The 21,018-nt window shown below is 44.6% G+C and overlaps 1 protein-coding gene across 2 annotated transcripts in view; it reads right to left on the bottom strand.

Annotated features, from left to right (window-relative positions):
• The window catches only part of DMXL1 (Dmx like 1), a 129,108-nt gene extending 111,211 nt beyond the window's left edge, over positions 1 to 17,897 (bottom strand). For both annotated transcript variants that reach the window (XM_063454117.1, XM_063454118.1), the window contains exon 1: positions 17,583 to 17,897. In XM_063454117.1, coding sequence (XP_063310187.1) covers positions 17,583 to 17,669 — 87 coding nt within the window. In that variant the 5' untranslated portion in view covers positions 17,670 to 17,897. The remainder of the gene's footprint in view (positions 1 to 17,582) is intronic.
• Between the last annotated feature and the right edge of the window lie 3,121 nt (positions 17,898 to 21,018).

Here is a 21,018-nt window from a genome sequence, read left to right as displayed (position 1 = left end):
CCTAAGCCGTTGTCTGTGCGGTGTGTTCCTCCCAAGTGGCGGGTACTGCAGTAGGAAACCGGGAGCGGTGGGAGAGCAAGTGGTGAGGGCAAGGGGGGGGAGGGGGATCAGGGAGGAGAAGAGGGAAGGGCCCATGGGGCACTTATGCCTTTAATGTCGGGTCGTTCCCACACCGCATTCAGGAACGGCTCCAAGCTCAGCACAAACAGCAGGGGGTAGAGGAGGCATCCCTGTCGGGTGTTAATTTTTTAAAACAATGACACTTGAAAGATTTTATCAAAAACATAGCTTAGATAAGCATAAAACAATTACAGTGCTAGACTGTACATTAGATATATACTAAATATGTGAGCTGTTCAAAAACACGAAGAACATATCAGCCATGCCAGCTTTTAACAGTCAGAGAACTAGCTGCTCCATGAGTGTGTATAGCACTATTATATGCTGTGATAAAATTAATTACATGCTATATTTCCACAACAAAGGCCCAGAAAAGCAATAACAAACCTAAATATCTTAGAGTAGCATAGGACACTGACAAGAAGCCCTGACATTGAAGCTATTCAACAACGACACATTTCAGTATTGGAAGTATTGGAAACACAAGGCTGGTTGAGTACCATGGTAGGCATTGTTTTAAACACCTGTCATGCTAAGGTTAGCCTTCAGCAGTCTAGCATTTGTTCTCAATATCAAGAACCGTGAACTTTTGGTCAGTATAATGCAACAATTACTAAAGAGATCACAATTCAAATTTTACAAACCATTTATTGCCAGTAATGTCAAAGTCAGACAAAATTATCCTCTTAAAACGTGACCTAATTTGTGATTCAATGGTTAATAATATCATGATGTTAAACTCAATAGGGGCCCAATTATTTATTTAGAATATATTTTACTAGGAAGGATACATTGAGATTTCTCTCGTTTTCAAGTATGTCCTGTTAAAAAAAAACACTATTATGTTAGGAATACAAATCTGCATTCCCAATGCTATAGTGTTCTCCTTTCTTAATTTAGATATAGGACCCTGCCTAAATCTAAATAAAAATTGAGAAAAATACATTACTTTTTTTCCCGTGCCAAGATTAAGTCCTGCAATTGCCTTCCTCCCGCGACGTCACACCGATGCATCAAGCAGCCTAATCCCAGACTCCTCATAAAGGTGTTGGAAACTAAATGCGTATGCGCAGCAGCCCTTCACTCCTGTTGAAGTCTAGCTGTTAGATTAGAGATTGACTTTGTTCTCACAGCAGAAGTGCCTTTACTGGTTGTTAGGTAGACAGCCACAAAACAAAAGGCGATTTAAATCTGCGATTTAAGCATTGTTGTTGCTACTAAAGGACAGTGTTTGGGATTGCCAGATTAAAACTAAAGAACAATTACACCCAGACCACTTAATTGAGGAGAAATGTTCTGGATGCCTTTAGTGGTCATTTAAGGTTCTAAGAAATGTATTTTTATACCTTTTCAAGTTCCTTTAGGTGTTGAATATTCAACATTTTCAATAGTCCACTTAAAGTGTTGATTACTAATTTGGCAATGAAACTGGGGTGTTCGTGTAAGATATAGGGCTTCTTTTCACAAATCAGATAATCGTAAAAGTGGATGGTTCTTTTATTTCTTGTTACATGTACTATGGTTCTTTTGTTTCTTGCTACACATACCTCCGAACACCTGGAGAAAAACCAATATCCGGAGTTTGCACTTTGATGGGCCTTAACTCATGTCCTGTGAGAGTAACCCTGAATTTACACAGTTCTATGGGTTGTTACTTTATTACCCTATGAGTCGTTCTCATGTGCTTTGTGTTTTTGTAGATATATTTCAGGATCTATTTTTTGCATTTGAGGACATAGGAGTCCTTTATTAGCTCTATTTTTTGGAAGAGGGTAAATACCACTTTTTATATATCTTTTACTGCACTTTTTCTGGATGGTCTTATTGTGTTTTGGTTTTACAGTACCTGTAAAAGTGGGTGTCACAAAGTACTGGAACAGTGTGATAATGATAACAGCAACATTGTTACTTACAAGAGCTACAAAATTATACATGACAGTGCTAAATATGCATGGCAAAATCCAATCTGTACTAAGTATGAATGACAGGTGGCTGACAAAATATAGAATTAAAAAGGATTATTCTTACGTTTTTATACATTATTTTGTGAAGTTACATACGTAAAGTCAGGTCATATGTTTGTTTTGGCTTTTTAAAGCGACATGGTCTGCACCACTGCAATACATACATGTCCCCTTGTACGGTCACTTAGAAATATAACCACATTTGCTTGCTTTAGCAGTTATGATGCCAAGAGTGCCTTGATGCTGTCCCCTAATTTAATAACAAACCATTTAGGAAAGGCCTGATAAAAACAGGGCTCTTCTAGGAGCCCAAGTGTCAACCCTCTTTCCATCTCAGCAGCACCAAAAATGCGGAATACTTTAGCAAGTTTAGCAATCTCAGCCAATCAATCTCTTGCGTGGACAAAACTTACATTAATAATGCAAAAGTATTAACCTCACGTTATCAATGTTGCAGAGAACAGGTAGTGCCCAGGAGCAAATAATGGTTAAAAGGGACACTCCAGACACAAAAACAACTTCATCTAAATAAAGCTATGGTGCCACCAAGCCCCCTGGCGCATTCTTGGCTTAAGGAGTTAAACCGTTCAAGAATGTGCCTCCAGGTGGCATCCAGCCTCTGAAATTTCCCATTCAGGAAGCGAGGAGTACGGCCAGGCAGGGGTGTCGCTAATTGGCTGACTCCCCGTTCACAAAACTAGCCTGGAAAAGGTACATTTCGAAATTTCCTGGTAACTGGGCAAACCGATTCACAAAGGCTTGCCCTCTAACATAGGACCCAACCAGTTGACAATTTCAGTTTCTGCTGAGCTGCAGAAGCTGATCCACTCTCCATTCATTGGCTGAAAAATGCCAATGTTTGCAAAACTATGCACAGAATGGACATTGGTCATCCTGGAACTTTACACTGTGAAGCACTGTCCCAGGAAGCACCTCTAGTAGCATCGGAGGAGTGGCCACTCAAGGTATCCCTAAGCTGCAATGTAAACACTGTCTTTTGGAAACAACAGTGCTTACTGCAAATAGCCTGCAGCAACTGATTCTACTCCTCAGAACAACTACATTAAGCTGTAGTAGTTCTGGTGACTATAGTGTCCCTTTAAGTTAGAGTGCTCCACTAAATTCATATTCAAATTAATTGGCTATAGTGTCTGGTGTTCCTTGGCACTGTCCCTCCATTCAGTGTTAATCTGGCCTACACTGGAGGTATAGCTAAAGCAGAGATTATACACTTCCTTCTAACTATACCCTTTCATATCAGTAATAGGCACCATGGTAAGCTGAAAGTGGTCAGTTGACACGCTCAGCCAATCACAGATGCACATTTTTGGCCAAGCTAATGCTTCCTCCTTAGTTCGAGCAGTGCAGAAGGAAGCATTTACAGTGCCTAGTGTCCTAGTCGGTTCATCTGGGTTGAGCAATGCAGGAACATTGAGTCATGTGTCCGAAGTGTATATTAAGTCTGGCTAACTTAACGCTCATCATTTATTGCTTTCCTTTGTGTTATTCATGTCTGTAAAGCCGGGTGCTTATTGGGCTGTTCGTAGGCCCGTGCGAGAGAACCATTGCTAGTGTTTGGGTAGTCATGCTTGTCAAGTTGTAAACACGTGGGTGGTCTGTTTTCGTCCATTGGTGTACTGCGTCAGGTCTTAAGTACTGTTGCTTGCCATTTCAGAGGTTTCCCCTTGTGGCAAGTTGTTGGGGTGGGTTTGATGTGTGCATTCCATTAGTCGTCGTGACGTTCATGTTCCGCTTCAGGAGAGAGGCTAAAGGCTTGGGAGTTGGGAGTTGTATGGGTACAATAAGGTAAAGGGAGGCTGTGAGGTCAGGGGATATCACTCGGTTCCCGCAGGCCGCCCCAGGGCGAGGTGGGTGGGGGAGGGAGGGAAGGGTGCGCTCCGCTCAGGGGATTCTCTGCCACTCCATGCCCTAGTGGGAGTTCCTGGGTCATTCAGGATCAGCAGCTATTAATTTGTGTAACAGCTACCAGGGTAGTGTGGTATCACCATTTAGCCATGGGTCCCAGGTCTTGTGAAAATGTTTGGGTGCCATGTATCTGATGTGAGGCTATCCATGTTGGCGCTGTCTTGTATCTTTTTGGCAATGGTAGTGTGTGAGGGTATGTGCAGTGTTGACCATACTTCAGCTATTGCCATTCATGTTGCCAGTGCTATGTGTGCAATCAACTTGTTCTCTGCTCTGGTGAATTAGTCTATGGGCTTGGAAAGTAGCAACAACCAGGGATCCAAGGGGCATGGTTTGTCCAGCAGTCTGGAAAATCAGTGCCGTGATGCTTTGCCATAAGGATTTGAGTTTGGGGCATGTCCATCAACAGTGTAGGAAAATCACTACTTCCCTGCATCACTTCCAGCATTAATTAGAGGGTGCCAAGTGCATGGTAGCCAGGCGCTGGTGTATTAAGTACCAGCGAAGTAACATTTTGTCCGCCTGTTCTTTGTGCGTTACACAGATTGATATGGAGGCCGTGGCTTTCCAAATGCTTGGCTCGTGAGAGGGTTCGTCGGGAGGACCTAAATCCTTTCCCCATGCAGTTATAGAGGGAAGTGATATTTTGGGTCGCATAGGTCACTATCGTGGTGTATAGGTCAGAGATTTGTCCCTGTCTTGAGGGGTGTTTTATGCAATCCAGTTCGAATTGTGTTAAGGGGGCCGTATTGGCTAGCTTGATACTGGGAGTGGATGCAAAGCTTCATAGCTGGATGTAACGGAAGTAATTGAACGACGTAAAGGTGTTTTTGTCGGGTATGTCACTATACTCTATGATGTGATACAAATGGCCCAAGCTTGTTCCTCCAGATTGGGGTCATTGGGGATAGAAAGGATGACAGCTCAAATTTGTCCATCATTTTGTCCAAAAAGTCTAGTGAGTATGTGATGGTGGGGGTAGTGGTCGGTTTGGTCTGGAGAGCCACATGTACAGGGAAGGGTGGTCCCATCCGAATATCATGTGTTCAAGATCCACCCATCTATTTTTGGCAGGTGGTGCCATTGTTGAATTAGGGCTAAGTGTGCTGCTGTCAGGTAGGGAGCGAAGTGAGGAGGCAAAGTCCTCCAGCTTGTTTGGGGACGTAGAGTGTGGTTTTCCGTACTCTGGGTTTGCGCCAGTCACAAACAAATAAGGCTACTGCAGATTGGAGCGCATTGAGGTCTGGTTAGCGAAATGGTGTGGGGAGGGTCTGAAAAATGTACAGGAATCTGGGTAGGAGATTAATTTTAATTGAAGTGTTGCGACCTATCCAGGAGATCCCCAAATCTCGCCATCACGTTAGATCTTCATGTGCTTTTCACAGTAAGGAGGTGTTGTTGGTTTCATAAAAGTTCTCCACGTCGTTTGTCAGTTGGATACCCAGATATGTAATGGATGAGGGGCAAATGCATATAGGGAAGTGTGGACAGGTAAGAGTTCTGATTTTGTGAGATGTAATATGTATCCACTTAATGCAGAGCAGGTCTGAATGAGAGCCAGTGCATATTGCCTGTAGTAGGGGTACTAGTGAGATGGCGAAGAGAAGGGGCGAGAGCGGGCATCCCCGCCTGGTGCCATTTGTGATTAAAAATCGTTGCGTGGTTATGTTAGGGAGGAGGAGTGCTCCTTGCAGGTTATGATAAATGGCCTGTAAGAAAGACAGGAAAGCCTCCGGAAAGCCATAGCGTGAGGGTTTGGTAGAGAAACGGCCATAAAAGGCAATCAAAAGCCTTCTGTGTTGCGCTAGCCATATCAGGTCTATGCTTCAGTGGGTGAAGCCTACCTGGTCTGAGTAAATGATGGATTCTAGATATGGATTAAATCTATTGTACATTATTTTGGTTAGCAGTTTGAGGTCAACATTAAAGCGAGAAATGGGTCTGTAATGCTCTGGTTCCGAATGGTCCTTGTTCGGTTTTGGGTGTGTATCTCCCTTCAGCAGGGTGTTAAATACCCGTGTGAGAGAGGTGAGGAGGATTTGGGTGTGTACCCATCGAGTCCAGAGCCCTTACTGGGCCATTTCTTCGGTCCTGGGGAAGGATCGGAAGGTATAGGTCGTTTAGAAAGGAGAAGACGGTCTTTTGATTTGTGGAATCATCCAGTGGTGGCATGGTTATACAGGGACGTGAAGTATCTCTGGAAAATTTCCCCTAGTCGGACTGGGTCGCTGCTACTGTGTCCTGATGGAGTGCGGATTTTCTTAAACCATTTTGCTTCCATTCTATGTTTGAGGTGACGTGCTAGCATAGAGTTGGCTATGTTGCCATTCTCATAGTATTTTTGTTTTAGCCACATTAGGGCCTTCGCAGTAACGGCCTGCGTGAGTCGTTTCACCTGGTCCCTTAAAGCGTTTAGTTGGGCCAGAATTCTCGGGCTCGGGTCACTTTTGTGCCTTGTTTCCATGCAACATAATTCCATCATAGCATCTGTGAGATGCTGTTATTTTTTTGCAGGCGCCAGGGTAATTAGGTGTCCAAGAATGACTGCTTTGTGTAGCCCATATGGATATTGGGGGATGTCTCCAGGATAGTGTTTAGTTCAAAACAGTCGATAGTTTTGGCTTATCTAGTGAGTCACTAGTTTGTCATATAGGAGTAGTGGATTCAGTTTCCACATTCATTGTCGTTTAAGGTGGGGGATAGTCATGGTGAGCGTTGTGAGAGCATTGTCTGTTTTAATGTCCTTTTAATGTCTATTGTTGTAAAAGCCTTTTGTATGGACAGGTGTAAACTAATTATTGTTTAAAAAAACAAAAAACAATACAGAGGTTACATAAGCAAAGAAAAAACAATGATTCAGAATTAAACTTTTGCTAGAAATCTGGAAAACTTGTGATTTTTTTTGATTTTTTTTTTTTAAGTTCCCTACCAAAGACAAGCTCAATTATTCAAAAGCATATTCTCTCAATGATTCTCATGCTCGTTTTCACTTAAAGCTTGATAAGATAAGGCTAGACAAATCTAAGAAAAGTTACTGCTGACAACAATTCTATTTGGTGGGGGGGAGGGGGGGGGGACTAATGTGTGTGCGCCATGAGTGCCTCATAGAAAAGCTTAGAAGCAATGCTTTTCTATGGGAATTTCACTGACGCTGGATGTCCTCATGCTTCTTACCTTAACAGCAGAGAAAATATATCCTCTATGTAAGGATGTAATAGTATCATCTTCCCATTGTGCTTTATTTTTTTAGGATCAGGTAGGTAAATAAAGGAAGAGAGAGTGTGGAGGCGGGGGGGGGGGGGGGGGGGTGATAGTGCCAGAAACACAGCATTATATTACTGGCAATATAGTATCCCTTTAATTAAAAAAAGAACTTTAAAGGACGAAGAGACAGAGTTCTGGTGCAATCAATTACCTCTCCAGCTAGCTGTCTGAACAGATTTCCACCAGTTGCTTCACTGTCCAGATGAAGGTGGTTGGCCAACCACAGTAACAGGTGTACTACCACGGCAGCAGAGGTGAACCCTAATAATATCTGAATATAAGTGTATATGCAAGTAATATTTTGACCAATCTACACGCAAACATCAGAAATTAATTTCTTTTTTGGGGCACAAAGTTTCCTTGAACATAAAAATAAAATATATCCAATGAATGATGGACACAAGATGTTTTTTCATTCAGATTCAGTATAAATTTTCCCCGCAGAACCTTGTATAATAGTTAAACAGGTTTTAAAGCAATATTTTGCACTCCAAACAATAACATTTGTATAGCACTGCATTGGGTATTACATATAAATACAACAGGCATTATCAAAACACTTCTCCAATAGATAGAAATAGAGAATAATGTATCGATAATTGAGGAAGTATAGCTAGCTATTACAGAGAGAAGATAAGCGAAACATAGGATTGGCCTTATCAACGGCAAATGAAAATAACAGTTCTGTTTGAGGAGATACAGGAAATAATCATTAAAAGGGCCAGTCTATGCACCAGGAGACCCTTTGGTCTGACAGTAGTTCAAGTGGGACTTGCTCAGATATCTGTGCCCAATTGCAACAGGCAAAGAAAGACAACCCTCTGTTAATTTGAGAATAAACAGGAAGTGACTGCAGATCAATTCCTACTAGATTTTGAGAAGGAGCTCAGCCTGCTAATGCCCCTGCCCTAGCCCTATACCTAGCCAGACCAAACCTCTCTTGTCCACATGGAATCCAAATACCGACATACACATAAACCTGTTAGCATGTTTTTATCCCCCACCTCCTATTACTCCTCTCCTGCAACTGCTAAAAATTACCAACTAAGCCCTCAATGAATACTTTTCTAACCACCTACTTCATAACCCTACTTTTACCCTTTGTGTCACTATACACCACTCCCTCTAGAATGTAAGCTCATTGAGCTGTAAATCCGGTTGTCTGGTTACAATTACATGTCTGTTAGTCCACCCATTGTACAGCGCTATGGAATCTGATGGTGCTATATAAATAATAAAATAATAAATAAATAATAATTACACCCAGAGAACAAGCCTTCTCCAAATGCAAATACTACAAGCAGCACACAGCTTCAATATTTGTCCCCACAAACACAACACTGACAATTAACGTACACACAAACAGACAAGCACCCCCTATATATAGCCCGCATTTAAAATAAAAAAATACATAACACAATATCACAAACTGCATATACACAGACCACATGCATACATGCAGAATATGACAATATACACAAACAATTAAAAAAATAAAACAAGATTTGCAAACCAAGGGACTTCAAAGTTTTGTTTTGACACATTGTCGTTGAAACATTGCCTACCCCTGATTCAGACAGTTCTCACTAGCAGAGTATGTACCACAACAGACAGATACGGTGTTACTATTCTCCTAGAGCAGGGGTAGGCAACCTACGGCACTAGTGCCATGCACGGCACTCGAGGTGTCTTTCCACGGCACTCAAGGCTGCTAGAGCCAAACAGGGTCTGGCCTATCAGGAGTCTCAGTGAAACTTCAGATATCTGCTAATACAAAGAGGTAGTGAAGGACAATCCTCAATTTATGCATTGCAGCACTTAGAGGAAGTGATCCGTGATCACTTCCTCCCAGCACTTGTGAATGGGAATCCACACTGTAGTAGAGCAGCCCACAGCTGATGTTGCAGCTCCTGTCCTTGACCTGTACCTGCCCAAGCTGGTCCCCAGTGGAACCCAGGGAAGCCACCCACACTGCTAGATATACACAGACCTGCAGAATAAGCCTCCCCTCATACAAATAATAGGAACAGCCCACACCCAAACATACACACAATCCCCACAAACGCAACACCACTAACAATTACATACATGCACACAATCCCACATGCAGCCTCTCACATGCAAAACCCTAAACAGCCCCCATACACTACCTAACACACAATGTGACATATCCACCCACACACAATTCCACAAGCAGCCCTCATACACAGCCCACATTCATATGTATCATACACGATACCATAAACTACTAATGAACATATACAATATAATAGCTCATATACGCACAAATCAATTACAGTATATATAACACAAGCAGAATACGGCAGCACACACACCTCAATTTAAAAAAATAGGATCGGCAGGGCCGTTTGAAGGAATTTGGGGGCCCCAAACAAAATGGACATTACTCCCCCCCCCTCCCTCTTTATGTTCTTCTCACCTCCCCTTCCCTGTAGCGTGGCCGAGCTCAAGGTGCACTTCCTGTCAGTCCGGCCGGGAACAGGAAACTGAATTTCCTGTACCACGTGGTACCCGGCCAGACTGACAGGAGGAAGAGGAGCTTGGCCACGCTACAGGGAAGGGGAGGTGACGAGAGAGGCAGTGCTGCAGCCGCCTGAGGCTCTCTATAGAGCGCTCAGGCGGCTACAGCCTTATAGGAAGTGCCGGCCCTGCTTGGGGGCCCAGGCCAACTCATGGCCCCAAGCAATTGCTTGGTTAGCTTGCCTGGTAGTGACGGGCCTGAGGATCGGCACGCTACGTGACATCACAATCCTATATCGGCACAGTGCTGCTAAAAGGTTGCCTACCCCTGTCCTAGAGTGTAAGTAATTTAGGATTTATGACACGGATACAAGCTCTTACCGTGTACCAAATATCTACTGGCCATAAAACAGCACACAACAGACACAGCCACTGGTGGTCTCATTGAAAATATAAGGGCTTCGATAAGCTTGCATGAGGCTTTATTATTTTTCCATATAATTACCACAGCCAAACATGCACATATCAGATATACAAGATCTCTCATGAATGGCTATAAGAGGCATACAGTCATTCAATACTACCGGTAATATTGATAATTCAAACAATGACCTCTATTTAATATTGTTGGATAATCTTTCCAAATGATTTAATATTTATGAAAATACTTTTTAAATGATTTAATGATTTTAAAAACAATTTTGTAATATTTTAATATACTGATATTGTTCTAATAAAAAAAAAAAAAAGTGTGTTAAAAGTTAAGCCAAAAATATTAAATCATTTCGAAAGCCAATTAAACAAATATTAGATCAAGGTCTGTGTGTTTTCAAAGAACATTGTATGCACCAAAACAAGTTTAGCTTTTTGAGGTATTTCTAGTGTATAGATATATATCATGTCCCTGCAGTGTCACAGCTCAATACTCTGCCATTTAGGAGTTACATCACTTTGTTTATGCAGCTTTAGTCACACCTCCCTTGGATGCAATGTACAGGCTGAGAGCACTGGAACACCCAAAGACAAGTGTGCATGTGTAGCAAGGGTTTGTGCTACTGCTGCAATTCGCTTCATTCATGAAAAAAAGGACACTAATAAAAACATACTAGAGCTTCTATTAGCTCATGTCATTTACATTTGTTTTTTTATCTTGAATGAAAATGAATTGTCTCTATACCATACTTTGGTTTTGTATGCAGTGAATAATACATATCACTAACACATAGTAAACACTTTGGATGCTCTGTTTTATAAAAAGTTAATTTGATACACCTTGTTTATATCTGATCATCATGATACCAAATGGAAAAGTTCTTTGCATTTACACTGGACCGAAGTTTTTTTTTTTGTCAATCTGATTTTTATTAAAGGCATAAAGTATGGGATACAGAAGAGAAATCGGGGGAAACGTTTAAGTGATTTACAACATAGGGTTGGTACGACAATATGCAAAATTAGAGTACATTTCCAAATTTTCAATGCCTCATTTTTTTTTTTGTTTTATGTAGTGTAGTTAAACTCCAGTTTGAAAATACAAGCTATGGATCAAAGGATCCGGGTTGGTAACTCACTAGATCATGTTAGTCAGGTGTCAGGAGACACATGGGTGAGAAAAAACATTGGTTACTTATGCTAGGTATATGTTAACTTCAATATGCAAGCAGGTCTGGCTAGTTCAGCGTCAGTAGTGCTGGTCGGGTATGTTAAGCTATGAACTGGTTATGGTCTTTGGGTGTCTGAGTAAGGTACACGCTTTAAGAGTTAGAGTACATAGGCTACAGCAACGATCATATAATTACTCGCTGAACGTAGACAAGCTAGGTCAAGTAAATAAAATAAAATAAAACATTGCTATCCATCAAGAGTGTCATCTATACTGAAGCTGAGTTACGTCGTTTAAACAGCAGGACGAACAGGAAAGGAAAGGTAAACCATCTACATGGCACACTATGGTATTGTGAGTAGTCATACCCACAGAAATACAACAATTTGCCTGCTATATTGTCCACCAAGAGTCCATAGTTGTGGGCGGCATGTGATGGGGCTGCGGGCTTACAGGCCATCCATCAGCCAATACCCCTGCTGGGAAAGTCTGAGCCATGTGCCGGACGGGTCAGCGAGAGGCCGGTGAGCCGCTGGTGCAAGGAAGGAGTGCTCCAGCCCCAGGCCGGAATGAAGGCCAGCACCTGTTGTCCACGGACTCGTGCTCTCTTAGTCGAGGCCGGGTCCACCTTCTGTCGGGCGCCGTGGGGAGCTCGGATGTTCTGCCGTCGCCTGCGACGGTCGGGCTTCTGGCGGTGTGGTCGGTGCCGTGGAGGTGTCCTCCGGGAGGCCTTCAGCCCGGGAAGGATTGTAGGGCGGTCTGCGATTGTCGCCTTGCGTGGTTTGCCCGTTGCGGGTCCATGCCAGCTCCGCACCTTGTCCCTCCTTACTGTGCCCACCGGGTCGGGTGGTTCCCATCTACAGCGCAGTATCAGTCGCTCCCAGAGCCTTTGGAAGAGCTTGTCTAGCCTCTCAGCGTACTGCTCTGCCGTGTAGAAACTCTGGCTGCTTGGTTGGGCTGGCGCGCTTTTCTGCCGTTGAGTCGCGGCCGCCATCTTGAGAGGCCCACTGGCCGTGTTGCTCGAGCCGCGGAGTTTAGCCGGGGCTTGTGAAGTCGCTTGCCCTGGTTTGATGGATACCGTGATGACCCCCACCGGTCCAAGGGGGGGGAACGGGGCCCCATGTTGAGGTCGTGGCCCAGTATGGTCCCAGGAGAGCGGCCGTCTCCCCCGTGGTCCAATAGGTTCAGTGACCGGTAGGCCCTGCTGCTCTGCTCCGGTTTCCGTGGTCGGAGCTGCATGTTTCGCGCACCGTTGGGTGCCGCTTCTGGTGCTGGTTAACCCCCTCAGGTTGGTAAGTAAATATAGTCTCAGTAGGTCGCCGTGAGGGCTCAGATTATGCCCCTTGCCACCGGAGCACGCAGCATGTGCGTCCGGCCATCTTGGCGGTCAGGCCCCGCCCCCTGGACCGAAGTTTTATTCCCCTTATTTGTTTATTATTATTATTATTATTATTAATTTTGTGATTTCTTTTTTTCTATTAAAATTTCCAAGTGATTTACCTACAGAAGAATCCAATAAAGTAAATTGGAAATTTTGCAGATAAATCATTTGGAAATTTTTACAACAGTATTGAATCATTTGGAAAGCATATTAAATAGAGGCCATTTCATAATTTTTATCTATTAAAAATAAAAAAGCATATAGTCATAAACCCCTATACCATAATGTACCAGTCTGTACCCTATATACAATTTTTAGGTACATAAATATGGTCAGTAGCAATATGAGGTAAATGAAGTTTATCTTGGAATAAAACACTTTTGGAAAAGTAATCCGCATAAATTTAATAAATTGTTGTAAATAAAAAAAATTTGTAAAAGATTTATTTTTTACATTTACATACTAAAATATATATATATATATATATTTATATTATATCTCTGTGCTGCCTGCCAGGTGCAAATGTCCATTCTTATAACAATGACTAACAGTGAGATACAAAAGTATAGTTGCAGAAGAAATCGGTATGGCTTTCTATATTAAATTGTATTCTTCACAGCTCTTATACACACACACACACACACACACACACACACGTTTGTTAAATATAGGAGATAAGCAAGCACAATATTAAAAGTCATAGGAGGTGACAGTTCCCATTTAAAGGACCACTCTAGTGCCAGGAAAACATACTCGTTTTCCTGGCACTAGAGTACCCTGAGGGTGCCCCCACCCTCAGGGACCCCCTCCCGCCGGGCTCTGGAGAGAGGAAGGGGTTAAACTTACCTCTTTTTCCAGCGCCGGGCGGGGAGCTTTCCTCCTCCTCTCCATCTTGATCGCGACGTCATCGGCTGAATGCGCATGCGCGACAGGAGCCGCGCTCGCATTCAGCCGGTCGCATAGGAAAGCATTTACAATGCTTTCCTATGGACGCTTGCGTGCTCTCACTGTGATTTTCACAGTGAGAAGCACGCAAGCGCCTATAGCGGCTGTCAATGAGACAGCCACTAGAGGATTTGGAGGCTGGATTAACCCTCATTATAAACATAGCAGTTTCTCTGAAACTGCTATGTTTATAAAAAAAAGGGTTAATCCTAGAGGTACCTGGCACCCAGACCACTTCATTAAGCTGAAGTCGTCTGGGTGCCTAGAGTGGTCCTTTAACAATGGTGACAAGGTTTCTGGTACAATTGTATAAAACCTGGAACTTTCAAGCTGCAATGCCAAACACAGCTACCAGTGTGTTCTCATGTGGCCATCACCTAATACTGTGAACATAAATGCACATATACACAGATTACCACCAAACCATAGCCACATAAAATGAAATCATTTCTATATTTAGACCTCATTTAGAAAATTAGGTTATTCAATAATATTTATATATCTATTCCAAAAGATGTCCATATTTTTATCATATAATTTAAAAAGGAAAAAATAACCTTATTTATCCTTTTATAATGTGCTTAAAGAGACACAATTCAACTACAATAACTATTTATGCACTTTTCACAATTTATGGTGCAAAAAAAGTCATCTTCTGGTCTCTCATTGTATATATTACAATAACAACTACATGGTCATCGTGCTTTTAGGCTGAGGGCACCATCACACAGTTTTGTGTCTAAACATTTTTTAGATCAGATTAACCAAAACTGAGGTTCCTCATGTCAGACATCTGCACACCTATTGTTATTCCCAATTACCATTAAAAATGTCATTCATATATGAATGTCATTGACTGTGTGCTGATACATTTTACCCACCAATGCAATTCAAATATGAATTAAATTGATATTGCTAATCCATGCATGGATTCTACATTGTAAAACTGTATTGAACTGAAATCTGAATGGCTATAGCAAAGTTGGAGAATGTTTGCCATTCCGACTTTAATTCACTACAATTCAGAGATTACTGAATAAACTTTCCTAAACTTAGCTTGCCTTCCTAGACTAAATCCAGAACTTCAACAGAAAATCATCACGAGAAGTTGGTAAATAAAGTCAATATATACCCACCTAGCAGTTCTGCTCAGACACCTGTTCTGCTCAGGAAATAGTTATTAATGTAAAAACCATGAAAGCCATGAGAATTGCAGCTTACATGACATGCAGGAGAGTATGCCATGGGGTATAGATAATATCATTAGCCAACTTCATAGTATGTAAATATCAACCCTGAAAGGGTTGAAAGGATGAAAGGTTGAGTTGGCCCTGCTGGTAATTGACCATGCAAGACCCTTAGGCTTGAATTTCTACTGCCAACACTTTAGGCAAGTGTATGTGTACAGATGTAGATATGAAGCACTGTGAATAGCTTGTAATGTTTGTGAACAGAAGTTGTATTTGCAAAGGGCAGCTGGCTAAGACTGAGCTGTATAGTTGAATACTGGAAAATTCCTACTCTGTAGGGTATTTACTAAGAGTAGTACCCCAACGCATCTTGGCCCCAGTCAGGAATCCTGAACAACCAAAATAAATCAAAACTTTGAGCTGCTGGACAAGCAAAAGCCAACCTCTTTGAAGGACAGAAAATGCTGCCTTGGTATGATGAAAAAGAGAATGCAATAAAAAAAAAAAAATATATATATATTTTAACTGCACTTCATAGCCGGTATAGGATGCCATTAGTCCCATCCACATAGTGAAAAATATGTACTTTATGTCTCACTATTATAATATTTCTTGTTTAAAATCCAAATTTTAAATATACAAGAAAAAAAAAATCATGTTATTTACCAGGTAATAAAAAACAATTACAGGCCTTTGAGATTCCAGCACTACTTCAAAAATATGGACTATCAAATGAGCCCATCACATCAGGTGTGGGCTGGAAATCCACCTTAATATATTGTATAGGTACTGCAAAGAAAGTTAACCATTTAAAAAGGTAAAAAAAATAATTAAAAATGAATTCTCAAGCATGTGACGCAATGCCACAATTGTATAAAACCTGGAACTTGCAAGCTGCAATGCCAAACACAGCAATGCATTCATATTTTCTCTTTAGAAAAGCTTTCAGCTACTCACGGTGCTTTACTTCTATTGGGACATTATGCATTTTCCATGATTCCCTATACTGCAATAATTAACAGGAAAAGTATTTCAATAATTGGACATCATTGCCGTTGCAAGCCATATAGTGAGGTGAATGGAGGAAAATTGTGGACCACAACCTGTGCAAGGTCAGACTGCCCCTTTAAGTTCAGATATAAATTGAAGATTTCAAGATTCACTAAAAAAGGTTTTCACTTTTTAGTTGTTTTGTCAAACTGCACAGTGAAACTTTCACAACTGCTATACAGAAAGAACATATGGCCACCTTAAAACGTTCTTAATCTAGCAGGGCTTCCAAATGCTAAGTCAACCAAAACTTTGTATTTCCAGAATACAGCAGTCTAGGACTACTTTGGCCTACAAAAAAAATAAAATAATCCTGGTGTTTGCTTCCTTCACCTGTATATATGTGTAATAAAGAAAAAAAAAACCTACGTTTACCAAACACATACCTTGTGCACCTGCACAACACATCTAATACAATACATTACCGACATATGCATTTATATTGTGCCAAAGTGTGCACTTTGAAAATACCTTAAAAGTGTGTTAAAGTTTCTTTTTAAAATGTAGAAACATCCCTATGGGAAACAATATATATAATTATTTATGATTCAACAGACACCCATTGTCTATTAGCAACACTTTTGCACATTTATTCAATTGAGAGAAGTAGCAACAATTTTACTTTTTCCCCAGACCTGTGCAAACCAGTTTTTGTTTTTACCTCGAAGAACTTTAAGAGAAAACAGGCAATACAACCTGATAAAGGCAATAAGATAGCAATAGAGTTTTGTATCAGCAAAGCCATGCTCATTACAGGTACCATTACTAAGCATTGTAAATAAAGTGAAAGGGAAGTATTTCGTGACCCCCCCCCCCCTCAATTCTCCTGCCCCTAAATAAAAGCTTGATTTAATGTGACTAGTAATGTTTGTCGAGGCCTGAAGTAAAGTATAATTATATAACTACGACACAGAGTTATTCACTATGAAGTGTGAAGTATCAGAAATCCAAAGTGAGCTCAAAGTCAACTGCAAAATTTAGGCCAAAATAGCTGAACCGAAAGCACAGCTGGGTGACTGAGAGAATGGTGTCCCCAAGTCAGCGATTTGGGACTAAAAATTACATTCACCCTGAACTCCCAACAAGTCACAGGTTCGCAAATAACCCAGCGTGCTATCCACCCCTGACAGCACCAGCAGGGACAGGGAGTGCAGCGCTGGGAGGAGGTAGCTAGTGAGTAGGTTTGTAATCAGCAGGTAGCTAGTGAGCAGGTAGGTAGTGAGCAGGTAGGTAGTGAGCAGGTAGGTAGTGAGCAGGTAGGTAGTGAGCAGGTAGGTAGTGAGCAGCTAGGTAGTGATCAGCTAGGTAGTGAGCAGCTAGGTAGTGAGCAGCTAGGTAGTGAGCAGCTAGGTAGTGAGCAGGTAGGTGATCAGCTAGTGAGCAGGCAAGGTAGTGAGCAGGTAAGGTAGTGAGCAGGTAAGGTAGTGAGCAGGTAAGGTAGTGAGTAGGTAAGGTAGTGAGTAGGTAGTGAGCAGGTAGGTAGTGAGCAGGTAGGTAGTGAGTAGGTAGTGAGCAGGTAGGTAGTGAGCAGGTAGGTGATCAGGTTGGTAGTGAACAGGTAGCTAGTGAGCAGTTAGGTAGGTAGTGAGCAGGTAAGTATTGGCCCTCTGACACTCTGTCCCTGGATCCAGTGCCCCCCACTCCCCCCTCAGTCTCACCGTGACGGGCTGTTCGTGCAGGCTCCCCACCGAGAAGCAGTTATCCCCCGGGTTCACAGCCCCGGTCAGCACCTGGTGCAGATTCATGGTCCAGCGGCCGCATAGAGCCCAGCCCTGGCCGGGTCACCGTCTGTCAGACACGGACAGCCCCCTGGCCGTGGGGGGTGTACTGCGGCGGAACACCGTAACCCCAGCCGCTGTCACTACTATCACCCGGCTCAGCAGCTCTGCCTGAACAGGAGGAGGAGCCCTGCTTGTGCTGCTCTGCTCTGCACTGACACCGACAGCCAGCGCTAGCGCGCTCACTAGGCTCAGGCAGGGATGTCGCGGGGACGCGCAGCGCAGAGAGCGAGCTCAGTGCCAGACGCGGCGATTTACTCAGGGCTGCAGCGCTGAGCGCGAGCGCGCGGGATCGACGTCACCGGTGGCGCGCGTGCCTGGTGTCCGCCGTCAACGGCCGTGCTCGCGCGCCTCGTCTTCTTCCTGTGAGGAAAGAGAGGGGGGGAAGCGTGGAGTTCGGGTGACGAAACGGTTGCCACGTGACACGCACGCGCAGCCTCGTGAGTTTTTTTTTTTTCCTCTCCACTTATTTATTATATTTAATTTTTTGTCCCTTGCTCTGTGAAATGGAGTAAACGTCCAAATTAAAGGGACACTTCACAGCCCAAATAAAAAAAAATATATAATTCATATAAATATGAAATCACTATTTAATAGATATACCGCTAATTAAAAAAAAAAACTAAAAAACATGCAGGCTAATAATTATTTTCATTCGAGGTATTTATAAAACCAGCTTTAAAAAGTGGCTGATCTCTTGTGTGAAGCCTTTTCCAGCCCATATCTCCCAACACCGGCATCCTGAGAATCAGGAGTAAAGGGAGTGAACCAGCGAGACCAGTGTGTCACTAGCTCTACCCCAAAGGGTAAGAGGCAGCCCGAGTTAATGGCACGTCGGGCGCTGTTTCATTGCTCCCTCAGGGTCCTAGTGCCCCAAAAATAGCACACGCATATCTTATGGTGGAAACATGCTATCATTGTTCATGCTATCGTTGGGGACAGTTTCCTGATAGAATGACAAGGAACTAAGCAGGGAGAGGACCCGAAAATCAGGACTGTTTCACCAAAATGGGGACAGCTGTGCCGCATGCAAACCCTCCCCTTCTAACCCGCCCAGACTTTCTGTGGCTGCCCAATCACAGACTTCCCAGTGCATCTCAATAAGAAGTATTTGCAAGGCAGGTGCTCTGAGCAATTGTTGCCTCTTGAGTTTAGCTCCACTGAGAGAAACACCTAGGACAGTGATGGCGAACCTATGGCACGCGTGCCACAGGTGGCACGCCGAGCCCTCTCTGTGGGCACGCGGCCACAGGTCCGCCATCACTGCAGAATAGGCGCCTGCCTGCCCGAAACGGCAGGCGCCTATTCTGCTTCCGGGTCGGGAGGCAGGGGGAGGGATCTGTGTAGCAGCTCCCCTGTCCTCCCGCGCGATGCTGTGTGGAGCGTTGCCGAGCGTTACCATGGCAACGCTCCACACAGCATCGCGCGGGAGGACAGGGGGAGCTGCTACACAGATCCCTCCCCCTGCAGTACTTACCACCACCGGACCACCAGGGATGGCTGTGTCCCCCCCCCCACACTTCATTGAAGGTAAGAAGGAGGGGGGTGGGATACTAACACACCACCCCTACCCCCCCCAGAAGTACCCTTACCCCCCCAGAAGTACCCTTACCCCCCCAGCAGCACCCTACCCACCACAGCACCACCCCTACCCCCCACAGCACCACCCCACCCCCCCAGCAGCACCCCACCCCCCCAGCAGCACCCTACCCCCCCAGCACCACCCCTACCCCCCCAGCACCACCCCTACCCCCCACAGCACCACCCCTACCCCCCACAGCACCACCCCCCCAGCAGCACCCTACCTCCCAGCAGCACCCTACCCCCCCAGCAGCACCCTACCCCCCAGCACCATCCCTACCCCCCACAGCACCACCCCTACCCCCACAGCACCACCCCTACCCACCACAGCACCACCCCACCCCTCCAGCAGCACCCCACCCCCCCAGCACCACCCCTACCCACCACAGCACCACCCCTACCCACCACAGCACCACACCTACCCACCACAGCACCACCCCTACACAGCATTACCCCACCACACCCCCCCAGCAGCACACTACCCCCACAGCACCCCCCCAGCAGTACCCCTACTCCCCCACAACAGTACCCCTACCCACACACAGCACCCCTACCCCCACACACAGCACCCCTACCCCCACACACAGCACCCCTACCCCCCCCCACAGTATCCCTACCCCCCACACAGTACCCCTTACCCCCCACAGCACAGCACCCCTACCCCACACACAGCACAGCACCCGTCCCACACACACACACAGCACCCCTCTCACACACACACAGCACCCCCCCAAACACACACAGCACCCCCCCACACACACCCAGCACCCCACACACACACACACACAGCACCCCCCCACACCCACACAGCACCCCCCCCACACACACACAGCACCCCCCCCACACACACAGCACCCCCCACACACACACAGCACCCCCCCACACACACACAGCACCCCTCATACACACACACAGCACCCCTCATACACACACACACAGCACCCCTCATACACACACACAGCACCCCTCATTTACACATACAACACCCACCCCCCCACACACACGCACCCTCCCCCACACACGCACCCTCCCCCACACACCGCACCCCCCCACACACACGCACCCCCCACACACACACACGCACCCCCCCCACACACGCACCCCCACACACGCACCCCCCACACACACACGCACACCCCCACACACACACGCACCCCCCCACACACACACACGCAATTGCCGTGTTGGCACTTTAAGGAAAAAAAAGTTGGCATGTATTGCGGTTTGGGCACTCGGGCTCAAAAAGGTTCGCCATCACTGACCTAGGAAGTAACTGGACGGGTTATCTGCTTGACAGCCAGGGGATATAACAAGATTAAGTTCTAAAATTGTCAACTTCTGTTCAAATCTGCACATTTTGTAAAATGAAAAAAAGAACACACACTTCAAATGTAAAGCATTTCAGCAACCTAAAGTGCTTTATGTGTTTGGAGTGTCTCTTTAACGGGACACTCCAGACCAGGCCTGTACTGACTATTAGGCAAACTGGGCAAATCCTCTATGGGCCATGATGTTCATGGGTCAAGTCTGCCAGAGAGAGATTAAAGTCTCTCCCCTGCCAACCCATACAGAGTCGGCACCAGCCTGCTTTGTATATTCATGGTTGTGGGGAGATCAGCCAGATAAGGTAGTAACAGGGAGGCACCAATCTGCAATTCTGCTGGGTGTAAAGTATTCCTCCTTGAAGCTCTGTGGTTCGGAGCGTTGCAGCGGGCCACCATGGCAACTCTGCAAC

The sequence above is a fragment of the Pelobates fuscus genome, chromosome 5 (assembly GCF_036172605.1).
Source record: "Pelobates fuscus isolate aPelFus1 chromosome 5, aPelFus1.pri, whole genome shotgun sequence".
Classification (NCBI taxonomy): domain Eukaryota; kingdom Metazoa; phylum Chordata; class Amphibia; order Anura; family Pelobatidae; genus Pelobates; species Pelobates fuscus.
This window is presented reverse-complemented; position numbering and strand designations above follow the sequence as displayed.